The sequence below is a fragment of the Pristis pectinata genome, chromosome 17, assembly GCF_009764475.1.
Source record: "Pristis pectinata isolate sPriPec2 chromosome 17, sPriPec2.1.pri, whole genome shotgun sequence".
Lineage (NCBI taxonomy): Eukaryota > Metazoa > Chordata > Chondrichthyes > Rhinopristiformes > Pristidae > Pristis > Pristis pectinata.
In genome coordinates this window covers 8,835,492-8,855,584 of record NC_067421.1, presented here as the reverse complement: position 1 = coordinate 8,855,584, position 20,093 = coordinate 8,835,492, and the positions used below count along the sequence as shown (strand labels likewise).

Here is a 20,093-nt window from a genome sequence, read left to right as displayed (position 1 = left end):
AACTATGCACTTGCAATCCTAGGATGCTGTGTTCCATTACACCCCCTAGTGCCCTACCATTCGTAGTATAAGTTCTATGCTGGTTTGACTTTCCAAAATGCATCACCTCACACTTCTGTATTAAAATCAATTTTGCCACTCCTCAGCCCACTTCCCCAACTGATCAAGATCCCCCTGTAATTTACGATAACCTTCTTCACTATCAAAAACACCTCCAAATTTCGTGTGTGCCCAAACTTACTGATCAAGCCTTGTACATTTTCATCCAAATCATTTATATAGATTACAAACAACAAGGGTCCCAACACTGACCCCTGCGGCACACCACTAGTCACCTGCCTCCATTCTGAGAAACAACCTTCAACCACCACCCTCTGCTTCCCACCTCCAAAGGAATTTTAAATCCACCTAACTAGCTCTCCTTGGATTCCATGGGACCTAACCTTCCAGACCAGCCTACCATGCGGGACCTTGTCGAAGGCCTTACTGAAGTCCAAATAGACAACATCCACTGCCCTACCCTCATCTGCCCTTTCGGTTATTTCTTCAAAAAACTCAAAAAGGTACGTCATGCACGACTTTCCACCCATCAAGCCATGCTGACTCCTCCTAATCAGACTCTGTCTATCCAAATGCTGGTAGATCCTGTCCATCAGAATTCCCTCCAGTAACTTCCCCACTACTGATGTCAGGCTGACTGGCCTGTAGTTCCCTGGATTGTCCTTGCTACCCTTTTTGAACAATGGAACGATATTAGCCACCTTCTAGTCTTTGGGAACTTCACCAATGGCTAACGAGGAAGCAAATATCACTGCAATTTCCTCTCTAGCCTCCCACAAAGTCTGAGGATGCACTTGGTAAGGGCCTGGGCATTTATCCACCTTAACGCACTGTAAGGCTGCAAATACCTCCTCCCTGGTAATATGAATGTCCTCCAAAGCATCTCCAATTGTTTCCCTTATTTCTTGAGCATCCATGATCTTCTCCTTAGTAAACACAGAAGAGAAATATTCGTTAAGAATCCCAGCCATCTCCTGTGGCTTAAGATATAGGTGGCCCTGCTGATCTCTAAGGGGATCTACTCTCTCCTTAGCCGCCCTTTTACACTTAATATAGCTATAGAACCTCCTTCTTTACACTTAATATAGCTATAGAACCTTCTTTAACCTTACCTGCCAGATCCACCTCATATCCTCTCTTTGCCCTCCTGATTCCCCTCGTAAGTGTATTCTTAATCTTTTTATAGTCATCAAGGGATTCACTTGTCCCTGAGAGCCTCAATATCTCTCATCAACCAGGGTTCACTAAACTTACCAGGTTTACCCTTCACCCTAACAGGAACATGCTACCCCTGGACTCTTGATATCTCACTCTTAAAAACCTCCCATTTGCCATTTGCTCCTTTCCCTTCGAACAGGCTCTCCCAATCGACCCCTGCTAGATCCTGCCTAATTCCCCCAAAATTAGCCCTGCTCCAGTTTCAGACCTGTCCATGGCCTTAACACTCTGGGTGGCCCACTCAATACCGGGGAAATTAAAATCTCCCACTAATACAACCCTATCATTCTTACAACTATAAGCAATTTCTCTACACACCTGCTCCTCAAGTTCCCACTGACTATTAGGGGGTCTATAATACAGCTCCACTAGAGTAACCCCTTCTTATTTCTAAGTTCTACCCATATGGCCTCACTGGATGATCTCCCAAGAATGTCATCTCGAAGCACTGCTGTCATGTCCTCCCTTATTAGAAAGGCAACACCCCCTCCTTGCTTACCTGTACCTCTGTCACACCTGTAGCATCTGCATCCTGGAACATTGAGTTGCCAGTGCTGCCCTTCTCTCAGCCATGTTTCTGTTATGGCAATAACATCCCAGTCTCCAGAGCCAATCCACAAGTTCATCCACCTTACCTGTTAAGCCTCATGCATTGGTAATGGTATTGGTTTATTATTGTCACTTATACTGAGGTACAGTGAAAAATTTGTCTTGCATACCGATCATACAGGTCAATTCATTACACAGTGCAGTTACGTTGAGTTAGTACAGAGTGCATTGAGGTTGTACAGGTAAAAACAATAATAGTGCAGAGTAAAGTGTCACAGCTACAGAGAAAGTGCAGTGCAATAAGTTGCAAGGTCACAACAAGGTAGATTGTGAGGTCAGAGTCCATCTCATCGCATTGAAATAAATGCAGTTTAATTGAGTATTCCTTCCACCCACCCCCCCCCCCCCCCCAACTTTACTGTGTCCTTGGCTTTCCTGCTTACTAAACTTTAATATTTAGTATTAAATATTTAGTATTAAATTTAATATTAAGCAATTAATAACTCCTTTTCAGAGGATTGACAAAAAATTAAATTTAGTGCTCTCTGATAAAATGCAGTCTTTAAAACCTTTAATTTTTAGGCTCAGCAGACGAAATTGCAAGTAAACCTAGATTATGATTTGAGAAAATTTTATTTTCCGTAACATGCAGTCTAATGTGGAGTTCAGTACTGAAATTCTGACTCTTGAGAATATTCACTCTCTACAGTTCACCTTATGCTGCATACTCCCAGGAAAAAAACACAATGGATTTTCAGTCACAAGACAAAAAGATCTGTTGAATTAAAATCTTAAACATGAGTGCAAATTTGAAAAATCTAAAATGTGCCAGGGTGTTAAAGCAAACAAAGAGCTGTTAATACTTCTTGTTATTAAGACTTACTATGTATCTCTCCACAGCTATTGCAAGTGCCAGCATGGCACCTTATGCTCTCTGGCAGTTCAGGGAGGTGATCAAGTGTGTGATTCCTGACAGTTCTCCCATCCTGGACTTCAGTGATTATGGATGTAACTGTGGGGTTGGCGGTACTGGAAAATGTGTGGACCAGCTGGACACGTACGTCAGTTAAAGCCAATATGCAATCGTCTCTATTCCATCTCAATGTAAACTCATATGAACGGTTAGTTAGGTTGGGAGGAAATACCTGTCTCCTGAAGTGCAAAGCTAAGCTGAGAAGGAAGGCAATGAGATTAATTTTGCTCTGGTAAAATTTTCTGCAGAATTATCTATAAAGGTGGCTGACTCAAAATTCTTGTTGCCTGGGATAGGGTTCCCATTTGAATCTAATAGCCATCCCTGGATTTGCTGGCATACATGGGTTTACTTGGAACCCCACACTCCCAGGGGAACAGAAATTCTGGTATTTGGTATTCCTGCTTCCGTTCATGCCTACCTTGAGTTAAAAACCTTCAAGGAGCAGCCAGAAAACTTAGACTCAAGTCTTAACCGTGGTGGATTATAGTCAGAATTATTGCAATTAAGATTTATGTCCATCATCTGCTGCATCTGTCTTAATGTTCGCTCAGTGTACAGTGTCTGATAGCACTCCTGTAAAATGCTTGGGATATTTTTGACTATGAAGGTTTTACAAATTGTATTAAGCTTTTGTTGCCACCAATTTCATAAATTTTAACCAGCTTTAAAATTCTCATTTAACATTTGCAATCTTTGAAACAGTAATTTGCTTACTCAGAGAGCTTTCAGAGAACTATAATGCACCGCTTTGTGCTTCTAAAGTCGAGCTGATTGAAGCTTCTGAGCTCTGTGCACATTTGAGTGCCGCTCATTCAGGCCCTTGATGGAGGAATATTAATTCAAAAACTAAGAAGCGGTAGGACAGTAGTGACAGCAGCACCATGAACCCCGCCACCCAACCAAGTAAGAGGTCAGTAGTGATAATTAAAGTTAACTGAACGAGAAGAAACTAAAGCTCTTGAACCATCTAGGAAAGGCGGTTATATGCACCAGCTACAGCAATCAATGCTCTTAGCAATTTCCTGTCTCCTTACAGCTTTCTATCACCTACCTCACTCCTCAACCATGGCTTTTCAGTACTCGATAGATGATGTAGTATGGTCATTTCTGCGCATAGAACGGTACAGCACAGAAAACAGGCCACTCGGCCCTTCTAGTCTGTGCCTGAACTGCCATAATCTCCGTTTTCGAATACGATTTTACTTCAATTCACTTGACCTCTCAGCTCCATTTATGCTGATGCCTAATAGTTTACCCTTTGTGTTTGAGCACATGGTAATTTTTGCAAGCAGAACGGGTTTCCTTTGATGTGAAATGTATTCCTTTCCATCTGATGTGTACGTGATGGGGTGTCCAAGACTGCCAGTTATTCTCTAATTGTGACGTTAATTTGATTTGTTCAAAAACAGGAAAATATTACATGACATATTGGCTAAATTGCGAGGGGTTAAAATATTCTTTTAATGAAGTTTATTGAGTGACATGACTTTATGATAAATCCATCAGTTGTCGTATAGTCTAAAAGGTGAAAGAATCCATTAAATTGTTGTCCACAGATGAAATGGGAGGGGTATATGCATAACGTTGTGTAAGTAAGTCATGTGATCCAAGAAGATAGTGTCAACATCATGCAATAGCACCAACGTAGTGTCTGCCTCGCAGTAAAGTTTGAACAAATAAACTCCTTTGCTGGCCATGTCCTGGAACTATCCTTGTAAGGAAAACTTATCAACAGTATCAAAGGCCCATCTTAGGACCCACTATAATTGACGGCAAGAATCTTAAGACAAAGTTGGAAAGAAAATCAGAAGAAAAAAAATCAGCTTGCACCTTTAAGTGAAGGCTTCTCACCTTGATGACTCTGAAAACTCCATGAGTGCAAGGGTAAAGGGTAGAAAATGGGCTTCGAAGGTTCAGTCACCAAACTGCAAGATCAGCAAGTCCATTTAGTGTGGGTCCCATGGGTCAGGTTAAAGAGAGGCAAGGAGATTCCCCAGGCAACTGCTTTCCATGTTGACCAGCAACGTTCCAAAGACATACGGGTGGGTATTAACCCAATTGTTAAACAGACAATACAAATATGGTTTCAATTTCGTAAATTTTTTGGATTGAATAAATTTAATCTGTCAAGTCCCATTCAATCTAATTTTTTCTTTCATCCATCCAGAGTTGACTCAGCTTTTTCCATATGGAAGAGGAAGGGAATAGTATGTTTTCGGGATTTATTCATTGATAACTGTTTTTCATCTTTTGTACAATTGTCTAACAAATACAATTTGCCTAGATCACACTTTTTTCGATATTTGCAGATTAGAAATTTTTTAAAAGCTACTATACCCTCTTTTCCGACACCTTACAAAACTGAAATTACGGAAAAAATTTTACGTTTTAATCCTTGTCAGAAGGGCTTGATAGCAATAATCTATGATCTAATTATGAAAATACGTCCAGAACCACTGGACAAAATTAAGAATGAATGGGAAAGAGAACTCCAGACATCTTTACCTACAGAGACTTGGAAGAAAATTCTTCATTTATTTAATACATCTTTAATGTGTGCCAGACACTCTTTGATACAGTTTAAGGTAGTTCACAGGACCCATATGTCAAAAGATAAGCTAGCTCATTTTTATCAACATATAAATCCTATATGTGACAGATGTAAATCCAGTGTGGCTTCTTTGACACATAAGTTTTGGTCCTGTCCTCTTTTGGAAAAATATTGTAAAGATATTTTTAACATTATTTCAAATGTATTGAAGTGTAGCGGCTAGCTACACACTACGAAATGAAGACACAGAGTCGCTGGTTTCGAAGTCAGAGGTCGAAAAGCCGACAGGGGTGCAGTGCGCCTTTAATATCCAAAAACTTCCCGCGCTGATGTCACGCGCGGGTCACCTGACCTTACCGCGCACGGGCTATCCCAGCCCAACGATGGGGAAGAAGGAGGGCCCCGCGCCATCTTGGATCGGGGCCTCTGACGACATTGCGATGTCAGGAGCCGGTTTGATGCCGGTGCAGTGAGCTACATAACCCCCCCCAGAGCCAGCAATACCGTTGCGAAAACCAGAATTAAATAAACTATGACTTGGGTGGCCTGTCCTTGCGCCGCGCTTGCTGTACCACCATGGGTTGGTCCGAGTCTAAATGAGCCGGCTTTGGCTGGTCAACCGTAAACACCTCCTCGCACCCCCCAATGTCCAGCATGAATGTAGACCCGTTGTTCCTGACGACCTGGAATGGCCCTTCGTACGGCCATTGCAGCAGTGATCGGTGCGTGCCCCTCCTGATGAAGACAAACTTACAGTCTTGGAGGGAAGTCGGCATAGGGGTCGGGGCCTGCCCATGTTGCGAGGTGGGAATTGGGGACAGACTTCCAAGCCGCTCGCGCAGCCGGTCGAGCGCCGTGGCAGGTCCTTCCTCTGGCCCCCGAGAGGCTGGTAGGAACTCGCCCGGGACAACTAAGGGCGTTCCGTAGACCATCTCCACGGATGAGGCATGCAGGTCCTCTTTTGGCACGGTGCGTATCCCCAGCAGGACCCAGGGGACTTCATCTACCCAGTTGGGCCCCTTAAGGCGGGCCATGAGTGCTGACTTCAGGTGGCGAAGGAACCTCTCCACCAGCCCATTGGATTGCAGGTGATTGGTGGTGGTGAGGTGGGTCCAGGAACCCCACAAGTTGGCGACGGCAGACCACAGGCTGGAGGTGAATTGAGCTCCCCTGTCTGAGGTGATATGTGCTGGGACACTGAAACGGGCCACCCAAGTTGACAAAAGGGCCCGTGCACAGGACTGGGTGGAGGTATCTGCGAGGGGAATGGCTTCAGGCCTGCAGGTAAAACGGTCAACAATCGTGAGGAGGTACCGCGCTCCTCGGGAGACTGGGAGGGGGCCAACCAGGTCGACATGGATATGGTTGAACCTCTGGTGGGTAAGCTGAAAATCCTGCAAGGGGGCCTGGATGTGCTGCTGTACTTTCGAGGTCTGGCAGTGAGTGCAGGACCGGGCCCATTCGGAAACCTGTTTACACAGGCCATGCCAGACGATCAAGGCCATGGATGGCATCAAACACCCATCGGCGCCAGGCAGCTGGGATGATGGGGCGGGGTCTACCTGTGGAGATATCACAGAGCAGGGTGCGCTCACCGGGGCCTACCAGAAGGTCTTGCAGTTGCAGACTGCGGTGCGATAGCTGGGCATCTCCATGTCGGTTCGCTGTGCCTCCGCCAAGGCGCCAAAATCCACCCCCGGGACAAAACTTGGATGGTGGCCGTGACAGTGCATCCACGACTACGTTCTCTTTCCCCGACAGATGGTGGACATCAGTGGTGAACTCTGAGATGTACGACAAGTGCCGCTGTTGCCATGCTGACCAGGGATCTGAGACCTTGTTGAAGGCGAAGATCAACAGCTTGTGGTCAGTGAAAGCTGTAAACGGCCTGCCCTCCAAGAAGTAACGGAAGTGTCTGATGGCCAGGTACAACGCCAACAGCTCGCAGTCGAAGGCGCTATATTTGAGCTCTGGTGGTCGAAGGTTCCTGATGAAGAACGCCAGCGGTTGCCAATGCCCTTCGATAAGCTGTTCTAGCACGTCTCCGACCACTGTGCTGGAGGCGTCGACCGTGAGGGCAGTCGGGACGTCTGTGCGAGGATGCACCAACATGACCACATCTGCCAAGGCCTGCTTGGTTTCGACGAATGCGGTGTGAGCCTCTTCCGACCAATCAATGTCCTTGCTTCCGCCTGACAGGAGAGCAAACAACGGGCGCATGATGCGGGCCGTGGATGGTATGAACCGGTGATAAAAGTTTACCGTACCGAGGAATTCCTGCAGGCCCTTGATGGAAGTGGGTCTGGCGAAATGGTGGATGGCATCAACCTTTGCAGGCAGGGGTGTGGCGCCGTGTTTGTCGATCTGATGGCCCAGGAAATCGATTGTCTCCAGCCTGAATTGGCATGTGGCTGGGTTGATGGTCAGGCCGAAATCCCTCAGGTGAGAAAAGAGTTGGCGGAGGTGCGTGAAATGTTCCTGGCGGCTGTTGCCGGCGATCAAGATGTCGTCGAGGTATATGAAGGCGAAGCCAAGGTCGCGCCCGACTGCGTCCATGAGTCGTTGGAAGGACTGAGCAGCGTTCTTGAGACCAAAGGGCATCCAGACGAATTCAAAGAGGCTGAAAGGTGTGATCAGCGCCGTCTTCGGAATGTCGTCTGGATGCACCGGGATCTGGTGATACCCGCAGATAAGGTCGACCTTGGAAAAAATGGACCGCCCATGCAGGTTGGCAGCAAAGTCCTGAATGTGCGGCACGGGGTACCGGTCCGGGGTAGTAATGTCGTTAAGGTGTTGGTAATCGCCACAGGGTCGCCAGCCTCCAGCTGCCTTGGGGACCATGTGTAGCGGAGAGGCCCATGGGCTGTCCGACCTGCGGATGATCCCCAGCTCCTCCATTTTTTTGAATTCCTCTTTCGCAAGGCGGAGCTTGTCTGGGGGTAGCCACCAGGCGTGGGCGTGGAGGGGAGGGCCCTGGGTGGGGATGTGATGCAGGATGCTGTGCTTGGGCAGGGTGGTGGAGAACTGGGGCGTTAGTACAGACGGGAACTCTGCCAGGACCCTGGCAAACTCGTTGGTCGACATGGTGATGGAGTCGAGGTGTGGGGCTGGTAGTTTGGCCTCACCCAACAAGAATGTTTGGAAGGTCCTGGCATGTACCAAATGCAGGTCAACCAGCAGACTGTTAGCACGAAGGAAATCTGCCCCAAGGAGTGGTTGCGCAATGGCAGCCAGGATGAACCTCCAAGTAAAGTTGCAGGTGCCCAACTGGAGGTGTACCAACCGCGTGCCAAAGGTCCGAATGGCGCTGCCGTTGGCGGCTCTGAGGGCGGGTCCTGGTGTGCAGTTGCGAGTCTTGCAGCTGTTGGGAGGCATGATGATGATTTCGGCTCCGGTGTCCACTAGGAACCGACGTCCAGAACGCCTGTCCCACACATGTGAGAGGCTATCCGGGTGGCCAGCCGCCGTAGCCATCAGCGGCGGCTGGCTCTGGCGTTTCCCAGAAACCTGCATGGTGGCCAGCATCTGCGGGCGTCAGCGCCCCACCGCTGGTGGTAGAAACACCATTGGTCAGTCAGTGTCTCAGACCTGGTGGCGGGTGGGGAGCGTTCGATCGCCGGGTCTGGCCTGCTGGGCCACTGGGTACATGGCGTGGCAATGTGCCCGACGGACGCCCCGCTCTCCTTTTTTGCCCGCCAAAGGACATCCACCTGGGCGGCCACCTTCCGGGGTTGGCTAAAATCGGCATCCGCCAGGAGCAGGTGGATGTCGGCGGGTAACTGCTCCAGGAAGATCTGCTCAAACAGCAGGCAGAGTTTATGCCCGTCTGCCAGGGCCAACATCTCATTCATGAGCACGGAGGGGGGTCTGTCGCCCAACCCATCGAGGTGGAGTAGGCGGGAGGCCCGTTCGCATCGGGAAAGGCCGAAAGTCTCGAGAAGGAGGGTCTTGAACTTATCATACTTCTCCTCCTCCAGGGGCGCCTGGATGAAATCCTCGACCTGGGCTGCGGTGTCTTGGTCGAGGGCGCTCACCACATAATAGTACTTGGTGTCGTCCCTGGTGATCTGGCAAATCTGGAACTTGGCCTCGGCCTGGTCGAACGAGACACTGGGCTGGAGGGTCCAGAAGGTGGGCAGTTTAAGGGCTACTGCCTGTACCTCTTGGTGTGCAGACATCGTGGGTCTGAAAATGTTCGGGCCCGTCGGGGTCACCAATGTAGCGGCTAGCTACACACTACGAAATGAAGACACAGTGTCGCTGGTTTCAAAATCAGAGGTCGAAAAGCTGACAGGGGCGCGGTGCGCCTTTAATACCCGAAAACTTCCCGCGCTACAGTTCCCGCGCTGACGTCACGTGTGGGTCACCTGACCTTCCTGCGCGCGGGCTTTCCCAGCCCAACGATGGGGAAGAAGGAGGGCCCTGCGCCATCTTGGATTGGGGCCTCCAACGACGTCGCGATGTCGGGAGCCGGTTCAATGCCGGTGTGGTGAGTCGCTACAGAAGATTGATTAGCAACCTCACCCTATCACTGCAATTTTTGGATTGCCATCTGGCCATCTATCTGCCTCCGCTAACCGTATGATTGCCTTTGTTGCATTCATGGCCAAATGATCCATTTTGCTTAAACGGAAGGATCAAATACCCCCTACTACTTCTCAATGGTTCTCTCAAACTATATCATGTTTAAACTTGGAAAAAATTAGGAGTGGTACTGTTGATCCTTCGCTTAAATTTGAGGAAGTTTGGAGTCCATTTATTCAATATTTTCACATGATATAGATCCCCTTGTAATAACCTTTCAACTTAGAGAAATGGAGTTGACGACATAATATTGCCCTGTTTCTACTGAGAAATTTTAGTCCAGTTTTTTTCTCTGTTTTTGTTTTGAATTTTTTTTTTGTTTAGCTTAGTTTGGTTTGATATATTGTTTATAATTTTTCTTATTGACTTGGGGATTTTTGTTTCTTTTATATTTATATAATAAATCTTTTTCTTTCCTTTCTTTTATATTATATTCATTTACTAAGAGATCGTTGGATCTGCAGATTTTTTATATTTTATTGTTCTTTATGATTATCCATGCCATGATTGTTCTCCTGATCTCTTTGTATTACATGTACAAACATTGATGTTATATATTAATCTGTATTAATTTGAAAACTAATAAAAAGATTGAAAAAGAAAGACATACGGGTAGGTTAATATGGGTCTAAATGGTAGTGCAGACTTGTTGGGCCGGAAGAGCCTGTTACCATGCTGTAAATAAAGTTTTAAAGTCTTTTAAACACTTGTTCTTAAAGCCACACCTCGCAATTGTGCAGTGAAATTGATGCAAAGAAGATGGTGTAAGTCTGTAATTAATGCTGAGAGTTAAAGTACAAACTTAGGAGGATTGAGTACTGTAAGACTGTTCTGTGGGAAGAGAAAGAAAATGGGAGTTCAAGCAGAAGTAGGCTTCATTGGCAGCCTGGGAGAGTACAACAAGGAGTGTGGATCACTCGCATCCTATACAGAGAGGATGAAGATATTTCTCAAGACCTATAATGTTCTTGAGCTGGAAAACAGTGCTGAAAATGTGCAGGCATTGATTGCTGCCATGAGGGACAGAGGAATTGGCTATTAAATATGGAAATTGGCTCAGCCATCTATTGCACACTCACTGACTCAGCAACTCCACAGAAAGCTAAAGGCATTTTGTCTGCAGAGATAGTTCAAAGGCCAGAAGAATAATATGGTCTGAGAAATGAAAGTGTCCTTTTGAACCTGTTGGGCACCAGAAGTTTTATGTATGGTGTGGTGATGATTGCAACTTCCATGGAGATGGCAGCCAAGAATGCCGGAGAATTGTGTCCCACATCAGCCACAATTGTAATGGCAATCAACACTCAAAGGGCAAATTGCAAAGCCTTGGTCCAGAAACAAGGACTGCACGATGTGTCTGCAAGTGGCGTGAGTCATTGTTGTAGATGAACCAACAGCCATTCCCCATGCAACTGTTCTTTTTGAAAGTCTAGGTTCGATTCATGTCAGGAGAAAGCTCATGTAACAATAGCTTGTAAACTGAAACCCCAGGCAACAGACAGGAGTGCTGTCTTGAATGCAGCATCAGCACAGTGAGAATGAGAGCCTTATAGGAAGTAATATATAGGAATCTACACAATATTACCACTGCTGCTGTTATTGTAATTATAATTGGTTTATTATTCACACATGTACTGAGATACAATGAAAAACTTTCTTTTGCACGTCATCCATACAGATCATTTCAAAACATAAGTACATCAAGGAAGTACAAGGGGAAAGCAATAGCAGAATGCAGAATGGACTTTAAATAACACCCATGCTACGTTCAAACGTACTGTGAAATGACAGGACTTCAAGGTTACAGTCCAGGTTGATGGAAAGTCGATAGAGAACAACATGGCAGTGGGCTGCTACCTTGTGTTTAGTCATCAACCCTTTGTAAAGAAGAAGGTTGGTCAGAAGAATTGTTCAGGATGAGTTCTGGAAGTCTAAGGACAGATTCCATGCTCAGTATGCTTTGATGGCCAGGGTCTTGAGGCTCCCAGCGTTATCGTCAACCACACTAGTTAACCAATCTTTGCCTGTTGACATGGTTAACAAACCAGAAATTGATTGGGCTGAAATGTTTCCCACTTGATCTGATTCCCTGTCACCATTGTCACATGAATCAACCAATAGCCAATAGTGTTAATGAAGGTTTGACCTTCACACTGCAACTTCGGAATTTCCCAGTAACAGCCAATGAGATTGCTAAAGTTAGTCTGCAAGATGTAGTACAAAGGCAGATCCATGAATATTGACTGTATGAGGCTGGACTAGTGTTCACATGACGCTTTACTGACACTCTTTAGGTTTCAGTGGTGTTTACAAGGGGGAACGATGAGAGATCATTCCAAACATTCGCAAGGAAAGGGAATACAGAGCAGCTACACACCAAACACATTGGAATACGGCGGCACTGCCAGAAGTTTGGCCAAATGTCGATAAAGAGTTGGAGCAAGTTGTGTCCCTGTGTAGAGTTTTCCAGCAATGCAAAGGAATACCATTACGACCATGGAATTTGCGTCTTGACTATTCCAACAAGTTCATATTAAATTTGTCAAAAGCGGAACCATCATTTCCTTCTGATCAAGAGTCTGTTATCAAAATGGAATCAAGTCAGACACATAGGTACTTGTGCAACAGCAAATGTTCCATTGAAAGGTTGAAAGGGATCTTTGCTATGCTTGGAATATTGGGAGATTTGGTGTCTGACAATAGAACACAGTTCACTTCACACTTATATGAGAGTTTTATGCAAGGTAACAACATCCAGGATCTACTGAAGATCAAATAAACAACTACAGATACTGGAAATCTGAAATAAAAACAGACAATGCTGGAAACACGGAGGCAGTGTATTCCTGCCTGCTGAGGCAACAGGCAGATCTATACGCATGTTAAAAACCTTTGAAGCAGCAGGTGTTCTGGGGTTAATCCAGCTTCATGATGAATCATTGATTGGCTATCTTCTTGCTTTAATATTGCATGTCACCTCACTCTACAATTGCTTATCCTCTGTGAGAGCTGTTTATACCTTTTTGACTTTGGACATAGTTGAGCTTTGAAGAGGGGACAGTAGAGAGGCAGCAAACGAAAATAGAAAGCGATGCTTGGAGGAAAAGTTTCACCAGGCCAGTGAGCAAGTGTCAGACTCAGCAATGGGACCTTGGTGAAATAGGCCAAATCTGTAGTCTGTAAAGATACATAGTTCCTATTGGAAATCATGTCAGAAATGTCTATTAAGATCACATTGTGAGGCATGAAGACAATGACGCATTGTATGATGACAAATCGATTCCTGACCTCAATACGCAGGCAACTAGATTTGAATAGTTACTGAGTTGAGTCAAGAGGCTGCAGGTTCCTCACAAATCCCCTCCAGGAATGAGGAGGTCAAAGACAAAGTCATATTTGGAGGTCAAACTGACCAAGGAAGCCAGTCAACAGACTGAATCTATAACTGTCAATAGTGTTCACGTATGTTTTCTTCAAAGAGGGGCAGCAGAATCATGTATTTGCCTACAGATATGTAAGTCAGTCATATGATCAGAAGACGTGGGGACAGCATTACATATGTGTGATATAATCAACACCTCAAGTGAATGTCTTGCTGTTAGAATAAGCAACCATTGTCTGAAGCTCCTGTGTCTTGTAACAGTTATTCTAAGTAGAATGTATCAAGACTCCAGCAGTATCCCAGGTCCACCTTAGGTACATCACACCATGGAGTTTGGATCTCAAGCCAGAAGCAAAGAAACCTGATTGTCATGGCTTAACTAGTCTGAAGATGAAAGAAGCTTGAGTTTATGATTAAAGAAACAAACATATGAAGTATTATATCAATGCTAATATGTCAGTATTTTTATGTCAGCAAGTTTCCTGAACCCACCATTTACTGAGAACACATATAATTTAGTTTTGCACACCATAGCTCCTGTGTATCCCAACTAATCTGCAGATCAAACAGTTGGCCTGGTCTTACAGAAAATTGAAATTTCAGTGAGGGACAGTAGCTTCCGTTTTATCACTGTGGCTCAACACTTCTCAGCTTCTTTCTCCCTATCTGTAAAGAATTTTCTTTTTACACTTATTCATTCACGTGATCTGGAGATTGCTGGCAATGCCAACGTTTATTGTCCATCCTTCATGGCCCCTGAACAAAGGAGGCTGTTAACAATCAACCATATTGATGAGTAACATAAAACCAACTGAGTAAAGATGGCAGATTCCTCTCTCATTAATGGAAAGTCTGGTAGATTCCTGGTCACTGTTCACTTTTTCTCCCTAATCGCAAATGTATTTAATTACTTGAATATATATTCCTCAGGTACCACAATGGGATTTGAACCCATGTCAGTGCATCAATGGCCCACAACCAGCTGGTAGCTGAGTAAATTAGCCACTATAACAGCAAGAAATTTATGTAACATCTTTAACATAATTAAACACCCTAAGCTACTTCCCGGGGGATAATCAGGTAAATTTTGACAGCAAGACTAATTAGGTAGCTAGCAGTACAAGTAATGAGACGTACTTTGTAGAAGAGGTCAGTCTAGTAATTGTCTCAGTGGAGGAGTTAAAGGTGGAGAGAGGGGAGTTCCTCAGGTACACCAGCCAATACTCCTACTTCAAGCTAAATTACTACAACAGATTTATCTGACCCTGACCAGCTTGGAATTTGCAGGAACTTGCTCTGCACAAATTGGCTTCCCCATTTCCTATGTTTCAACAGTGACTACACTTAAGATCCTGATCTTCATTGGTCATAAAATGCTCTGTGATGTCTTGAGATTATGAAAGGAACTATATAAGCACATATTTTTCCTTGAACCCAGCATAGAAATAAAAACATAAATTTCCCAATTTGGACACATGCCTTTCTGAAGCAGTGGGAACATTATAGTACAACCTGGAGATTATCAGAGTATGGAAACTCCTGAAAAGACATGAAACATGGCGATGACCTCTTCCCAGATACCTATCATTACTTCGTAACATCATCGTGATGATAACGTCAAAGTATGATAGAGCTTCCCTTAGTCATCATCAGTTACTGGAAATGATGAGTATATTTAGACCTAGTTAGTCATCACATTCACTTTCTTTTCTCTTTACAGGTGTTGCTGGGATCATGATAGATGCTATCATCAAGCAAAGGCTGATCTCTGCAGGTTTCTGGTAGACAACCCCTACATTGAACTTTATTCCTACTCTTGCTCTGGGAATGAGGTCTCTTGCAGCAGTAAGTATCTAGCCCTGTCACAACTGGGCATGAAGATCGGCATGACAAATCTTTAATGATGTGCATGAACTGAAAAATAAGGTCAGGGTATGGGTTATGGCAACATAGATTTGAACTAATGTTTTTTTTTAAACAATTTTACCTAAAAATTCATGCTTGGTCAGTAGCACTAAGTGCATAAAAAAGGTGTGGTATGCTCCACTCTGACATTGAATTGCCACAAGGACAGCACAGTGGTGCAGTTAGCTCAGCAGTTGCCTCATACTGGATTCAGCCCCCTTTTAAGAGTGTCACAGAGGATACTTCACATCTAAGTACTGCCACATTGTTTCTCTGTTTTTTTTTAAAAGCACATCATTGGAAAGACTCTGGTGTTGAAAACTATGTATTTTAAAAACAGTACCTTAGCAGGAAATCAAGAGCACATTTTTTGGACTTTTCATCTAAAAGAACCAAGAATATTTTACTTAAATGTTTCTATTTTCCTTAAATTCTAACTCTAATTTGTCAACAGAACAAAATTAGTATGTGACAAAACCCCTGTCTTTGATTTGATGAGCATTATGACTTCTGTAAATGTGCACTGCTCCATTATGTACTTTTCCACAGCACTCACCACCAATATTCCTTTTTGTTTATTCAGGTCTAAAGTCCAGAGGGTATAGACCCAACCTAATCACTCTCTCCTCATTGTATATCCCCCTCATCCTAGGAACCAGTCTAATGCATAAATGCTACACAGTTTTCAAGACAATTATACCTTTCCTTAGGTATGGATCTGATCAAAGCCTTGTACAATTTCACCAAGGCTTTTATACTCTTATTGGAAACCACTTACATCCCTATTGTCGTTATTTTTCTATTTATCTACAAGAACAAACCAATCCCTCTGACCTCAACATTGAATTGTTCATCATTTAAAAAAATACACTTTTTCCTATATTTCTTAAGAAAGTGACTAACCTCACACTTCCCTGCATACTCCACCTGGCACTTGTTCATATGAACATATGCGTTCATATGAACGCAGCTTGTTCATATGCCTTTGCAGACACCACAAGCACCCTCCTTGATTTCCTACATAGCTCAGTACTGACATTAAACACGGATATTTAACAGTTAATAGATCATAAGGAGGTCTCAGCACTGATCCTTGTTGCATGCCAGTACTAACAGCTTTCTAACGAAAATTATCCATTTATTATCCTACTTCCCCTTCCTGTCCTTTACCCAAATTGTTTACCCAAACCAACCTTTTTTGTGGAACAAAAGAGAGCATTTTGAAAATCCTATTATCCAACACCCATTGGTCTCCTTTTATCTATCCTGCTTGTTAGTACCCTAAATCCTTTACTAGATTTGTCAAAAATTCTTTCACGTTCAGAAAATCATCCTGATTCTGATTTCCAAGTGTCTTGATACTACTTACTTGATAATGGTTTCCTGCATTGACCAATGACTGATTCAGGTTTACTGACCTATCGTGCCCTATCTGAATGCATCCAGGATATATTCAGCCTCTTTTAGAAGCCGATTGAAGCCATTAGATGCAGGAAATTTATTGGCATTATTAGGCTCCTCAGTACCTTACAAATGTTGCTTACTTTTCACAATTCCTGCAGATTCCCACTAATTCTGGGATATTTTATCTACTTTAAAGATAGATTCAAAATATTTGTTTTTTCAAAACATTCCCAGAGCTTTTGTTATAATCACTCCTGCCTCAGCCCCTAGAGGGCCCTGCAATAGATTTTGTTGCTCTTCTCCTTTTCACGTAGGCATGGGAGCTCTTGTGTTTTGTTGTGTGCTCTCACCTTTCATTTTCTCGCTCTCTCTCAATTTTTTAGTCATCTGTTTTAAAACTTTCACAATACTCGGGATTACTGCTGTTCTTGGTAACATAAGTATTTTTAAATATTTAGTTCCATCCTTAGTTAGCTATTTATGGATCACATTTGCCATGGGGTTCTTATTCCTGAATGGCGTGTCTGTTCATTCAGAATATGAAATATTTCCATAAATGTTGGCCATTGCTTATCTACCATCACAACCTTTAATCTAGTTCCCCAGCATACAATAGCCAACATCACCCAAACCTATGTAATGGGCATTTTTGTAAGTTTAAGGGTAGGAATTTTGGATTAAAGTACATCAGCTTCAAACTCAATGTAAAATTCCACCTCCAGTATTTGCACCTCATATGCATATGGAGTTAATGGCACTCCACTTGCAAAATTCAATTTTGATAACTTTATTGAGTAACATATGGAATAAAGGTGATATAATTGCAACCTACAAAGTATAGGGAACAAAATCTCAGAATAGCATTTAATCCAAATGGAACTTTTCCTATTTAGGCATTTGCTTTAAAACAGGTGTTTCTTTCTTGAGCAACCTCAAGAAATTTGCCAGCAAATTGAATAACTCATCAAACCAATCAAGGTCCATGGCTTGATCAGATTTTGCGGAATGTCTTTGACAGGATTTGAATTGGAAAGTTTATTAAATTTTTTTTTTAATTTTAAATTTTATTTACAGTGTGGTATCAGGCCCTTCCGGCCCAACGAGTCCACGCTGCCCATTTTAAACCTAAATTAACCTACCCGTACGTCTTTGCAATGTGGGAAGAAACCGGAGGAAACCCACGCAGACACGGGAGAACTTACAAACTCCTTACAGACAGCGACGGGAATCGAACCCTGATCACTGGCGCTGTAATAGCGTCGCGCTAACCGCTACGCTACTGTGCCGCCCATAAAGAGAAACATTTCATGCATTGAATAGTTATGATCTGAAATACACTGCCCAAGAGGGTGAGAGAAGGAAGTTTGATAGTAATTTCAAAATGTGATCAAATAGGTACTCAAGAGGTTTAAAATATTATAGGATTATGGAGCACTGACCTAGGATGTACTTTCAAACAAATGCAGAGGCACAAGGGCCAATTAGCCCCCTTCAATGATGTAGTACTCCATGAGGAACCCCGAGACATAAAGCCTTTCACTGAACAACCAAAATGCGAGTCAGTTTAACTTTACTCACAATAAAACCTGCCTTTGATTCCAATATTGATACTTATTTGCAAAATATCTGAAATAACCTCCTCAAGAGGCAGCAGAGTAGGTATTTAATTATCATCTATGATAAGCAATTTTCCCAGTGGTTCTATTGGAAAGCTGGTTTGTGAATGAGCCTAATGTGTACGTTGCAGATGTGATCTGCAGTCTGCAGTAAGTTAGCTGACATTACATATAGTAATTAACAGTAGGCATCAGTGGCAGTGAGCTCAAGTGGCAAACAATTTACCTCAGTTTTACTCCTAATTGTCAGCTAGTAAAATCCACCTTTTCTCACTACACCCTCAAAAAGGTGCAGAGTTGGGCGAGGACACACTGGGCCCAGTTGTAACTGATGGAATAATTTGGTTGGTGACGAAGACCGATTGGACTGACGTGACGAATAGTGCCATGGAAGATGATGCCACATAACCTGTACCCACAATGACATTCTTTAGCCATAGTTTCCAGGAATAGGCAGGTGCTTTAGATTGTCCAGTTGAAGAATCTGGTCTTTCCTTAATAAAGTGATGAGGTACCATAGGTACAAAGCCAAATTGTAATCACCACTTTCATCTTTTCCAGACAAGAATAATCCCTGTGAGGCTGCCATCTGTAACTGTGATCGTGAAGCAGCCATCTGCTTTTCCAAGGCCCCTTATAACCCTCAGTATAAGAATCTGGACAAGGATCTCTACTGCTGACAATTGGGGCAGAGTTAAGGACCGAAGAAAAATTAATAAAGCATTTTTTGCTGTTTTTTTGTCCCTTGATTACTGAATGATTCATACACACACACACATATACAGAGAAGGCATTCCACTGGAATCTAAATTTAGTTGGTCAAAACCTAAATGATTCATGTATGCAACTTGTTTATGTGTTGGAAGATAGCAATCCAGTGTACATCGCAGATCCCATAATATTCAACTATTGTTCATTTGTACTGTACTACTGATCCCATGGTCCCCAGTGTTTACAGTTCTTGCACTAAACGATCAATGTCTCTGTTGTACCGATTCCACAACCCCTGATGTATGCTCCTGGATTCAAACACCCGACTTCATGATCCCCAATGGATGCTGGTCATTTGCTACTTAATGTACAGTGCTTATCTGTGAGATAAAGGGAAAATTAAACCAAACCAAAAGTTAACAAGTACAAACAGTAAAAGAAAACAAAATATATCAAATGGAATATCACAACAGCACATTTCTGACAAGCGGACCAATATTTAAACAGATTTTATTTCCATCAGTGGACAACTCACAAGTGACAAAAGAGATCCAGGTTTGAATCTGACCTTGGGTACCGCATGTGTGGAATTTGCACATTCTTCATGTGACCGACTTTGTTTCCCCTAAATGCTCTGGTTTCCTCTCACATGCCAGTTGGTAGGTAAATTGGCTACTGTAAATTACTCCTGGTGGAGATGGGTGGCAAAACAATCAGGTGAGGGATCAGTTTGAAGGGAATGTAAGACAAAAAATTGGATCAGCGAAGCCTGACGCTTGGTGGTCGATGCAGACGGTTTGGCTGTCTAGAGTGGCACAGTGGTACAGCCATGAGAACTGCTGCCTCACAGCTCCAGTTATCCAAGACCAATTCCGACTTCCAGTGCTGCGTGTGTGGAGTTTGCACTTTCTCTGTGGGGTTCTCTGGTGTCTTCCTTGCATCTCTATTTCTAGCAAACGCACAGTTCAGTTAAGTTGTCGATCCTTCCTGTAATGTCATGCAGCACTGCAGAGGCAGCTCACAGAGGCAAATGTAACTGAATATCATCCATTGATGGAAGATGAGTTTGCCATCCTGCAGCTTCCTGCAGCCGCTCTGTTACCATTCAAGTAGAGCTGTAGGGTAGGCACTAATGCT

At 43.7% G+C, this 20,093-nt stretch overlaps 1 protein-coding gene across 1 annotated transcript; it reads left to right on the top strand.

The window, feature by feature from the left end:
• Positions 1 to 2,702: 2,702 nt before the first annotated feature.
• LOC127579504 (phospholipase A2, minor isoenzyme-like) lies at positions 2,703 to 18,925 on the top strand (the record flags this gene model as incomplete). The annotated part of the gene is made up of 3 exons (XM_052032356.1): positions 2,703 to 2,884; positions 15,041 to 15,165; positions 18,807 to 18,925. Coding segments are annotated over 3 exons (426 nt in total), but the record flags the coding sequence as incomplete, so codon positions are not given.
• Positions 18,926 to 20,093: the final 1,168 nt, after the last annotated feature.